Here is a 13,834-nt window from a genome sequence, read left to right on the forward strand (position 1 = left end):
GTCTATAGATGTGCATCACTGTTTTCTCATACTGTAGCAAATGTTAATAAGTAAGTTAAGAAGAGTTTGCGAATTAGATAGCTTAGTTCAATCTGCTCTTTTTAATTTATAGAGACACATATGTCTGTTCACTGTATATTTTCATCAGAAGATGGATATTTATTTTGTTATCATCATGTAGTGAATCTGTAATAAAAATGTCCCTCTGTCCCTGCCGTAGATGGGAAGCTGGTACAACAGGAAAAGGAGCTGAAAGAAGGTGATGGAGAGGAAGAGAAAGAAGGAGGAAAGAGAGGAGAAGGAGGAGGAGAGAAAGAAGGAATGAAGAAAGGAGGGGGAGAGAAAGGAGGAGAGAAGAAAGGAGGGGGAGAGAAAGGAGGAGAGAAGAAAGGAGGGGAAGAGAAAGGAGGAGAAGAGAAAGGAGGGGAAGAGAAAGGAGGGGAAGAGAAAGGAGGGGGAGAGAAAGGAGGAGAGAAGAAAGGAGGAGAAGAGAAGGACACAGTGATCTTTATCCACTATGAACAGAGGAAGGTAATGCTGTCTCAGCTGCACCCCATAGAGAACGGTGTTCCAGACCCTCAAACTGAGTCACAACTACCACAGGTGAGGATGGGAACTGACAACTTTCTTTACATTTAGATGTCATTTAGCACAGGGTTTTCTATCCTCTCCTGTGTTGTGTTGTGTTGTTGTTGTTGTTGTAATACATTTGTGTTGTCTGTAATTCTTAGATTGTTGTTGTTGTTGTTGTTGTAATACATATGTGTTGTCTGTAATTATTATTATGTTGTTGTTGTTGTTGTTGCTGCAGGTGTTTGGGACAGTGTGTCAGAGTGAGCCTCTGTTCTTCCTGGATAAGTATGATGACAGTCCAGTGAAGCTGACCCACTGGCAATCAGAGGGACGGGAGGGCTCCATTATAGTAGAACTGATGAAACAGGCCTCTACACCTGTCTGTCTGCTAACCACCTGGATACTAACACTGTGGACCAGCCTCTGTAGTAGCAGGTAAGGGGTGTGGGTGTCAGTACCTGTCTGTCTGCTAAACACCTGGATACTAACACTGTGGACCACGTTCTTCAAGTGTGTGTGTGTGTGTGTGTGTGTGTGTGTGTGTGTGTGTGTGTGCGTGCGCGCGCCCCACAGCTGCAGGTGTGTGTATTTGCGTGCGTTCAGTATGCACCCGTGTACGTGCATCAGTTGCAACTCTTTATGTGCCAAGAGACACTAACCCAATTCTCAATTTCGTCTGTCTGTCTGTCTGTATATTGGTCTGTCCGTCTGTCTGTCTCCCCAGGATATTGAATGTGCGTCCGATGAGGTTCATCTCCAGTAAGTTGTCTACGTGTGTTCAGCTGAGCTACAGAACAGAACACCTTCAGACAGTCAGCTCTCCTACCAGAGCCAGCACACACACACACTTCATGAGGTAGGGACCACACACACACACACGCACACACACACACACACACACACACACACACCGCCATGTGGCAGACTTACTACATGATGTAGGTATCTAACTCACCCCCTTCATCTCAAATTGCACCTGATTCCCTATATAGTGCACTACTTTTGACCAGAGCCCTATTGACCCTGGTGAAAAGTCGTGACTCTCTCTCTCTCTCTCTTTCTCTCTCCCTCTCTGTCCCTCTCTCTCTTTCTCTCCATAGGAAAGCCAATATCTTTGTGTCGTTCTTTGTGGATGTGTCTCTGGGCCTGCTGTTGATATCATGGCTGTATAGAGAGAACCGTATAGGCAAACTGGCCAACACACTGGTACCTGCTGCTGATGTAAGTCAATCACACATTATGGGCAACATTTCCCTAGTGCAAAAATTACCGTAAACCTCTTTATAATCTGTCAAAAGTGATTTCATTTGAAACTTTTCTTCAACAATGTTCGATATAGAGAGGCGACTATTTATGTATTGCTCAGTTGACTAAACTCTAGTTAAATAATCACCTCCATATAACGCACATTATTGAAGATAAGTTTCAAATGAAATCACGTTGCCAGATTATAAAAAGGTTCAGGGTCATTTTTGCACATTGCTTTTGCACTACGAAAATGTCTCCCTAAATATCTTATCTCAGTGTATGTGTTCTGATCTAGGATCAGTTCTGCCTTTTAGATAACAAAGAATAAGATGGACAGAGGGGAGCTGTGATACATACTACCCCAGGTCCCTCCTGTCCATATAATCATATTCATTGTGATCCAAAAGGCTAAACTGAGCCTAGGTCAGCACTCTGAGCCACTTGATACATACAGCCCATAGTGTATATATTATAAGGTGAGACTGAATCTTGTTCTATGATTTGTTAGCATGTAGCTAAGCTATGTATTGTTGTGTGTTTTGTTGTTAGCATGTTGCAAAGCTGTGTTTTGTTGTTAGCATGTAGCTAAGCTATGTATTGTTGTGTGTTTTGTTGTTAGCATGTTGCAAAGCTGTGTTTTGTTGTTAGCATGTAGCTAAGCTATGTATTGTTGTGTGTTTTGTTGTTAGCATGTAGCTAAGCTATGTATTGTTGTGTGTTTTGTTGTTAGCATGTTGCAAAGCTATGTATTGTTGTGTGTTTTGTTGTTAGCATGTTGCAAAGCTATGTATTGTTGTGTGTTTTGTTGTTAGCATGTTGCAAAGCTATGTATTGTTGTGTGTTTTGTTGTTAGCATGTAGCTAAGCTATGTATTGTTGTGTGTTTTGTTGTTAGCATGTTGCAAAGCTATGTATTGTTGTGTGTTTTGTTGTTAGCATGTAGCTAAGCTATGTATTGTTGTGTGTTTTGTTGTTAGCATGTTGCAAAGCTATGTATTGTTGTGTGTTTTGTTGTTAGCATGTAGCTAAGCTATGTATTGTTGTGTGTTTTGTTGTTAGCATGTAACTAAGCTATGTATTGTTGTGTGTTTTGTTTTGAGCATGTAGCTAAGCTATGTATTGTTGTGTGTTTTGTTGTTATCATGTAGCTAAGCTATGTATTGTTGTGTGTTTTGTTGTTAGCATGTAGCTAAGCTATGTATTGTTGTGTGTTTTGTTGTTAGCATGTAGCTAAGCTATGTATTGTTGTGTGTTTTGTTGTTAGCATGTAGCTAAGCTATGTATTGTTGTGTGTTTTGTTGTTAGCATGTAGCTAAGCTATGTATTGTTGTGTGTTTTGTTGTTATCATGTAGCTAAGCTATGTATTGTTGTGTGTTTTGTTGTTAGCATGTAGCTAAAGAGCTGGAGGAGCTGTTGCAGTGGCTGATGGGAGCTCCAGCTGGTCTGAAGATGAACCGGGCTCTAGACCAGGTGTTAGGACGATTCTTCCTCTACCATATACACCTGTGGATCAGTGAGTCTCACACACACACACACACACACACACACCCATGCTCCACCTCCACACACACACCCATGCTCCACCTCCACACACACACACACCCATGCTCCCCTCCACACACACACACCCATGCCCCCCTCCCACACACACACACCCATGCCCCCTCCACACACACACACACACCCATGCCCCCCTCCACACACACACACCCATGCCCCCCTCCACACACACACACACCCATGCCCCCCCTCCACACACACACACCCATGCCCCCTCCACACACACACACCCATGCCCCCCCTCCACACACACACACACCCATGCCCCCCCTCCACACACACACACACCCATGCCCCCCCTCCACACACACACACACCCATGGCCCTCCTCCTCTCTCTGCAGGCTACATTCACCTGATGTCTCCGTTCATTGAGATGATTCTGTGGTACGTGGGTCTGTCTGCCTGCCTGGGCTTGACCTTTGCCCTCTCCCTGCTCTCTGACATCACCGCCCTGCTCACCTTCCACATCTACTGTTTCTACGTCTACGGAGCCAGGTGAGAAGAGACCAGTCACTAACCCTAACCCTTCTATATCTACTGTTTCTACGTCTACGGAGCCAGGTGAGAAGAGAAGAGACCAGTACAGTCATGATGCCTCTCAAAAGTGCACCACTTTTGACCGTATCCCATAATGCACTATAACGTTTTTTCATTTGGGACACAGACATTGGGTCTTCAGTGTACAGTTGAAGTCTACATACACCTTAGCCAAATACATTTAAACTCAGTTTTTCACAATTCCTGACATTTAATCCTAGTTGAAATTCCCTGTCTTAGGTCAGTTAGGATCACCATTTTATTTTAAGAATGTGAAATGTCAGAATAATAGTAGAGAGAATGATCTATTTCAGCTTTTATTTCTTTCATCACATTCCCAGTGGGTCAGAAGTTTACATACACTCAATTAGTACTTGGTAACATTGCCTTTAAATTGTTTAACTTGGGTCAAACGTTTCGGGTAGCCTTCCACAAGCTTCCCACAATTCTTACATTTACATTTACGTCATTTAGCAGACGCTCTTATCCAGAGCGACTTACAGTTAGTGCATACATTTTTTATTTTTTATTTTTTATACTGGCCCCCCATGGGAATCGAACCCACATCCCTGGCGTTGCAAACACCATGCTCTACCAACTGAGCTACCTCCCTGCCGGCCATTCCCTCCCCTACCCTGGACGACGCTGGACCAATTGTGCGCCGCCCCATTGGTCTCCCGGTTGCGGCCGGCTACAGCAGAGCCTGGATTCGAACCAGGATCTCTAGTTGCACAGCTAGCACTGCGATGCAGTGCCTTAGACCACTGCGCCACTCGGGAGGTTCTTCTTGCAACCGTTCGTTCTTCAGTGTAATGGCAGGTTAATACGTCATGAGAGTAAGAATGACCACATATTTTCATCTTCTTCTTAAAGCCTCGTTCACATTACCCATGAGCACTCCCGTTACGTTGCGCCGGATGTCATGCATTTCAACGGGGGGGGGGACATCCACAACAAAGTGGAAACGCAACGCGTTGCGGTTGAAGGCTCCGTTGCAAGACGGACCCTGCATAATTTGTCCTCTTCTGTCCAGCCAGAGTCCGTCGAAGAACAGGACGTTTACCAAACCACAGAAGAAGATGAGAATATGTGGTTTTCGGTGATTGCTTTATGGGATAGCTAGAAACTTGTAAACAATGACCCATTCCTATAAATGAGTACTATTTTAATAGTCATGTAAAATAATACACATTGGCTGTTAAGCCAATTATATTATATGACTGTTGCCTCCCGTTTAAGTTTATTGTGATGGTAATGACGTTTGTTTTTTATGATAATTATTAGGTAGATAGATACAATGGTATCTTCAACCCAGCCTAGCTTTTAGCTCGCTAGCTAGCTGCTCTGCAGTGCAAGCTAGCTTGACTTGCTATCAAGTTAGAGAAACAAGTTGAGGAAAAAGTAACTAAACAAAACATATTTTATTATCACCTGAAACAATATAGTTATCCTGTCTTGAATGAAAAGGTCATATTTTGCGATCTCCCAAAATAAATACGATCCCTGACGAGAGACAAGCTCTCCTCCATCTTTCGTTACAAACGCTACACTTCTCCGTTCAGTAGCGGAGGCTACTACTGCTTTTTGGCCATTCCCCGCAGATAAATTATGAAAACATTCCATGTAAATGCTGAGTCCTCGCTGCAGGAACAATAGGTAGTAGAGAGAAAGCCTTATTGTGGTCCCAAATATGATAAAAGAAAACAGATTGAAGGTTATAAAAGCTAATGTCATGATACTTATATGGTAGTATTAAAGATATTGATATAGGTCTACTGATTTGATTTAGTGTTGACAAGGGAGTAGTCAACTGCTGCTTTCTGTCAAGCAAAGCCCATGTTTAACAATCTACATGTAAAATCTATTGGTGTGTTTGAGCCCTTAGTCTGTGTTCGGACGCACTGCGTCTCCTCTGCTCAGCCGCTGTCTATAAATAAAATTAAAATTGTATTTGTCACATACACGTGTTTAGCAGATGTTATTGCGGGTGTAGCGAAATGCTTGCGCTTCTTGCTCCGACAGTGCAGTAATATCTAACAATTAATATCTAACAATTTCACAACATATACCCAATACACACAAATCTAAGTAAGGAATGGAATTAAGAATATATACATATATGGACGCGCAATGACAGAGCGGCATGGACTAAGATACAGTAGAATATTATAGAATACAGTATATACATATGAGATGAGTAATGCAAGATATGTAAACATTATTAAAGTGACTAGTGTTCCATTTCTTAAAGTGGCCAGTGATTTCAATAGGCAGCAGCAGCCTCTAATGTGCTAGTGATGGCTATTTAACAGTCTGATGGCCTTGAGATAGAAGCTGTTTTTCATTCTCTCTGTCCCAGCTTTGATGCACCTGTACTGACCTCGCCTTCTGGATAATAGCGGGGTGAACAGGCAGTGGCTCGGGTGGTTGATGTCCTTGATGATCTTTTTGGCATTCTTGTGACATCGAGTGCTGTAGGTGTCCTGGAGGGCAGGTAGTTTGCCCCCGGTAATGCGTTCGGCAGACCGCACCACCCTCTGGAGAGCCCTGCGGTTGCGGGCGGTGCAGTTGCCATACCAGGCGGTGATACAGCCCGACAGGATGCTCTCAATTGTGCGTCTGTAAAAGTTTGTGAGGGTTTTAGGTGCCAAGCCAAATTTCTTCAGCCTCCTGAGGTTGAAGAAGCTCTGTTGCGCCTTCTTCACCACACTGTCTGCGTGGGTGGACCATTTCAGTTTGTCAGTGATGTGTACGCCAAGGAACATGAAGCTTTCCACCTTCTCCACTGCAGTCCCGTCGATGTGGATAGGGGGGTGCACCCTCTGCTGTTTCCTGAAGTCCACGATCATCTCCTTTGTTTTGTTGACGTTGAGTGAGAGGTTATTTTCCTGGCACCACACTCCCAGAGCCCTCACCTCCTCCCTGTAGGCTGTCTCGTCATTGTTGGTAATCAAGCCTACTACTGTTGTGTCGTCTGCAAACTTGATGATTGAGTTGGAGGCGTGTGTGTGTGGCCACGCAGTCATCGGTGAACAGGGAGTACAGGAGGGGCTGAGCACGCACCCTTGTGGGGCCCCAGTGTTGAGGATCAGCGAAGTGGAGATGTTGTTTCTACCTTCACCACCTGGGGGCGACACGTCAGGAAGTCCAGGACCCAGTTGCACAGGGCGGGGTTCAGACCCAGGGCCTCGAGCTTAATGATGAGCTTGGAGGGTACTATGGTGTTGAATGCTGAGCTATAGTCAATGAACAGCATTCTTACATAGGTATTCCTCTTGTCCAGATGGGATAGGGCAGTGTGCAGTGTGATGGCGATTGCATCGTCTGTGGATCTACTGGGGGCGGTAAGCAAATTGAAGTGGGTCTAGGGTGATAGGTAATGTAGAGGTGATATGATCCTTGACTAGTCTCTCAAAGCACTTTCATGATGACAGAGGTGAGTGCTACGGGGCAATAGTCATTTAGTTCAGTTACCTTTGCTTTCTTGGGTACAGGAACAATGGTGGCCATCTTGAAGCATGTGGGGACAGCAGACTGGGATAGGGAGAGATTGAATATGTCCGTAAACACACCAGCCAGCTGACGGTGCATTCGTTCTGGTTTTCCTGTTGGCTGAAAAAAATGTTGGGCTACTCCATCGAGTTTAACGAGATGAAAGCGCTGCTGGCTCTGACCCGGAACCCCTGGCAGGCTAAAACGAACGTACCAAAACAGTACTACGTTGTCCTCTGCATTTCTGTCAATAGAAGAAAAACTTTCAGAATGACCGAGTGGATGCTGACAGACTCGGGAGTCGGGATCCACATTCAACAACAGTCAGTCTTTGTTCATGGTATGTTCACACTCAATTATTATATTTAAAAAGAGATGTGGACTGGGTCTAATAAAGTAGGTGAACTCCAACTATAATACAACTCTTATCTTTTGTGTATTCTTAATATTTGCGTTGAAATACCTTCATTAATGATAGTGACGACTTATCCTTCCACTTATCCTGTTTTCAAAATACCCCTCAAAATACCCCTCAAAATACTCCTCTTTATAGGCATAATGAGTAATGTCAAACTGTGTAGAATTGCAGGAAATGCATTTAAAAATGTCAAAAGAAACTCCGGGGGAGGACCACCAGACTGTTCGTTCCCACTATATCTACACCACAATTTCGCCCTTGTCTCAATGCATGTACACACTCCTATTGAATATGCATTCACCTGTAATGTGAGTAGGCCTATGCCATCTCGATTTACCCATTTTATTAAGAGATCTACCATTCAAAGAAAATTATTACCATTATGTTAGATATTTTATTTTTTACGATATTTTTTAATAATCATTGTTTTAATATAATAAATTAATGCGTACATGGCTGTCTCTGGGGAATTTTGTCATCAGAATTTTCAGATTTGATTGAATATCGGCATAAAACGTCCACCACCTCCACCAAAATCTGCATCGGTCCTAAAAGATCCATACGGGTCGTTCTCTAGTGTGTGTGTGTGTGTGTGTGTGTGTGTGTGTGTGTGTGTGTGTGCTGTAACACTAACAAAGCATCATTATGAAACGCCTCTTGATCTGACTGATTCATGTCCAAATGCTACTGAACCCAGTGTCGAAGTCTGGCCTGTCTGAGGGAGTGTCTCCGTCCCAAATGGCTCCCTATAATAAGGGACTATACAGGGAGTACAGTAGGGAGCCATTTGGGACTCACTCAGTGTTACAGTGAGTAGGGAGCCATTTGGGACCCACTCAGTGTTACAGTGAGTAGGGAGCCATTTGGAACACACTCAGTGTTACAGTGAGTAGGGAGCCATTTGGGACCCACTCAGTGTTACAGTGAGTAGGGAGCCATTTGGAACACACTCAGTGTTACAGTGAGTAGGGAGCCATTTGGAACACACTCAGTGTTACAGTGAGTAGGGAGCCATTTGGAACACACTCAGTGTTACAGTGAGTAGGGAGCCATTTGGAACACACTCCAGGTGTTACAGTGAGTAGGGAGCCATTTGGAACACACTTCAGTGTTACAGTGAGTAGGGAGCCATTTGGAACACACTCAGTGTTACAGTGAGTAGGGAGCCATTTGGAACACACTCAGTGTTACAGTGAGTAGGAGCCATTTGGAACACACTCAGTGTGTAGGGAGCCATTTGGAACACACTCAGTGTTACAGTGAGTGGGAGCCATTTGGAACACACTCAGTGTTACAGTGAGTAGGGAGCCATTTGGAACACACTCAGTGTTACAGTGAGTGGGAGATAACAGTGGAGCATTTTGTATTACTTTGGCTCTAAAAGTTTGAATTTGAAATCAAATGAAGTTATGACTATGAGGTTAAAAGTGCAGACTGTCAGCTTTAATTTGAGGGGGTCTTCAATCATATCGGGTGAACCCCATTTTAGGGGACCAAAAGTATTGGGACAAATTCACTTATGTGTATTAAAGTAGTAAAAAGTATTTGGTCCCATATTCATAGCACGCAGTGATTACATCAAGTGTTTAGAAACATTTTGCAATATAGAGCCAAAAGAAGAAAGAAAGCTTGACTGTCCCAGTACTTACGGAGGGTACTCTATATCAATGATATATGTACCTCTCTCAGCCCTGTGAACATTATGATGAACTGTTTCCCCTTTTAGTAAATGATGTGTGAGGAGCTCTCAGCATGTCATTTAGAGAGGGACTTATTAAATATGTATGGAGGCTAAAAAATATCTTCCTTCCCTCCCTCTCACCCTCCATTCTCTCTCTCTCTCTCTCTCTCTCTCTCTCTCTCTCTCTCTCTCTCTTCTTCTCTCGCCTCCTCTATCTCCCTCTCTCCTTCTCTCCTCTCTCTTCCTCTCTCCCTCTCATCTCTTCTCTTCCCTCCTCTCTCCCCCTCCCTCCTCCCTCCCTCTTCTCTCTCCCCTCCCTCCCTCCTCCCTCCTCCTCTCTCCCTAGACTGTACTGTCTGAAGGTGTATGGTCTGTCCTCTCTGTGGAGGCTGTTCAGAGGGAAGAAATGGAATGTCCTCAGACAGAGAGTAGACTCCTGCTCTTATGACCTGGACCAGGTAGTCACACACCTGTCACACACACACCTATCACACACACACCTATCACACACACTCCTATCACACACACACCTATCACACACACACCTATCACACACACTCCTATCACACACACACCTATCACACACACACACACTATCACACACACACCTATCACACACACACACGTATCACACACACACGTATCACACACACACGTATCACACACACACGTATCACACACACATATCACACACACACACGTATCACACACACCTATCACACACACACACCTATCACACACACACCTATCACACACACACCTATCACACACACACCTATCACACACACACCTATCACACACACCTATCACACACACACCTATCACACACACACCTACACACACCACACACACACCTATCACACACACACACACGTATCACACACACACGTATCACACACACACGTATCACACACACACGTATCAAACACACACCTATCACACACACACACCTATCACACACACACGTATCACACACACACACACGTATCAAACACACACCTATCACACACACACCTATCACACACACACCTATCACACACACACCTATCACACACACACCTATCACACACACACCTATCACACACACACCTATCACACACACACCTATCACACACACACGTATCACACACACACCTATCACACACACACCTATCACACACACACCTATCACACACACACGTATCACACACACACACACACACACGTATCAAACACACACCTATCACACACACACACACGTATCACACACACACCTATCACACACACACCTATCACACACACACCTATCACACACACACCTATCACACACACACCTATCACACACACACCTATCACACACACACCTATCACACACACCCATCACACACACACACATATCACACACACACCTATCACACACACACACACATTATCACACACACACACGTATCACACACACACCTATCACACACACACACCTAACACACACACACCTATCACACACACCTATCACACACACACACCTATCACACACACACCACTATCACACACACACCTATCACACACACACGACTATCACACACACACACCTATCACACACACACCCACACACACACCTATCACACACACACCTATCACACACCACTATCACACACACACCTATCACACACACACCTATCACACACACACCTATCACACACACACGTATCACACACACACCTATCACACACACACCTATCACACACACACACACGTATCACACACACACCTATCACACACACACCTATCACACACACACCTATCACACACACACACATATCACACACACCTAGTCACACACACACTATCACACACACACCTATCACACCATCACACACACCTATCACACACACACCACACACACACACTATCACACACACACACACACCATCACACACACCTATCACACACACACACACCTATCACACACACACCTATCACACACACACCACACACATCACACACACACACACACTATCACACACACACCTATCACACACACCTATCACACACACCCTATCACACACACAACACACCTATCACACACACACACACACTATCACACACACCTATCACACACACACCTATCACACACACACACACCTATCACACACACAGTATCACACACACATATCACACACACACACACTATCACACACACACACACCTATCACACACACCTACACACACACACCTATCACACACACACCTACACACACACACCTATCACACACACACTATCACACACACACACACTATCACACACACACCTATCACACACACACCTATCACACACACACCTATCACACACACACCTATCACACACACACCTATCACACACACACACACGTATCACACACACACGTATCACACACACACGTATCAAACACACACCTATCACACACACACACACGTATCACACACACACCTATCACACACACACCTATCACACACACACACACACCTATCACACACACACACACACATCACACACACACACACCTATCACACACACCATCACACACACACGTATCACACACACACTATCACACACACACCTATCACACACACACCTATCACACACACACCTATCACACACACACCTATCACACACACACACCTATCACACACACACTATCACACACACACACTATCACACACACACCTATCACACACACACCTATCACACACACACACATTATCCACACACACCTATCACACACACACACCTATCACACACACACCTATCACACACACCTATCACACACACACACCTATCACACACACACCACCTATCACACACACACCTATCACACACACACCTATCACACACACACCTATCACACACACACACACGTATCACACACACACACACACACCTATCACACACACACCTATCACACACACACACCTATCACACACACACCTATCACACACACACCTATCACACACACACCTATCACACACACACCTATCACACACACACACCTATCACACACACACCTATCACACACACACCTATCACACACACACACCTATCACACACACACCTATCACACAACACACACCCATCACACACACCACACACACACCTATCACACACACCTATCACACACACCTATCACACACACACCTATCACACACACACCTATCACACACACACCTATCACACACACACTATCACACACACCTATCACACACACACTACACACACACACACTATCACACACACACCTATCACACACACCTATCACACACACACACACCTATCACACACACACCTATCACACACACCTATCACACACACCTATCACACACACCTATCACACACACACCTATCACACACACACCTATCACACACACACACACGTATCACACACACACCTATCACACACACACCTATCACACACACACCTATCACACACACACACACACCTATCACACACACACCTATCACACACACACCTATCACACACACACTACACACACACACACTATCACACACACACCTATCACACACACACCTATCACACACACCTATCACACACACACACACTATCACACACACACACACACCTATCACACACACAAACACTATCACACACACACCACACACAAACACACCTATCACACACACACCTATCCCACACACACCTATTACACACACACCTATCACACACACACCTATCACACACACACCTATCACACACACACACTATCACACACACACGATCACACAACACCTATCACACACACACCTATCACACACACAACGTATCACACACACCAACACACACTATCACACACACACACTATCACACACACTCCACACACACCTATCACACACACACCTATCACACACACCTATCACACACACACCTATCACACACACACCTATCACACACACGCACACACACACACCTATCACACACACACACTATCACACACACACCTATCACACACACACCTATCACACACACCTATCACACACACACACACTATCACACACACACCTATCACACACACACCTATCACACACACACACACACCTATCACACACACACCTATCACACACACACCTATCACACACACACACATATCACACACACACCCACAAACCTATCACACACACACCTATCACACACACACACACACACACACCACACACACACACCTATCACACACACATACACACACACACCTATCACACACACACCCTATCACACACACACCTATCACACACACCACACACACACACTATCACACACACACCTATCACACACACACACACACACCTATCACACA

General features: G+C 44.8%; 1 protein-coding gene across 1 annotated transcript in view; it reads left to right on the plus strand.

Annotated features, from left to right (window-relative positions):
- Nucleotides 1-13,834, plus strand: part of LOC121551900 (phosphatidylinositol N-acetylglucosaminyltransferase subunit Q) — a 29,272-nt gene that overhangs the window by 1,814 nt on the left and 13,624 nt on the right. The window contains exons 4-11 of the mRNA XM_041864579.2: nucleotides 221-315; nucleotides 424-603; nucleotides 812-1,008; nucleotides 1,298-1,429; nucleotides 1,674-1,794; nucleotides 3,208-3,334; nucleotides 3,725-3,878; nucleotides 9,858-9,969. Coding sequence (XP_041720513.1) covers nucleotides 221-315; nucleotides 424-603; nucleotides 812-1,008; nucleotides 1,298-1,429; nucleotides 1,674-1,794; nucleotides 3,208-3,334; nucleotides 3,725-3,878; nucleotides 9,858-9,969 — 1,118 coding nt within the window. The remainder of the gene's footprint in view (nucleotides 1-220; nucleotides 316-423; nucleotides 604-811; nucleotides 1,009-1,297; nucleotides 1,430-1,673; nucleotides 1,795-3,207; nucleotides 3,335-3,724; nucleotides 3,879-9,857; nucleotides 9,970-13,834) is intronic.

Source organism: Coregonus clupeaformis, chromosome 35, assembly GCF_020615455.1.
Source record: "Coregonus clupeaformis isolate EN_2021a chromosome 35, ASM2061545v1, whole genome shotgun sequence".
NCBI classification, from domain to species: domain Eukaryota; kingdom Metazoa; phylum Chordata; class Actinopteri; order Salmoniformes; family Salmonidae; genus Coregonus; species Coregonus clupeaformis.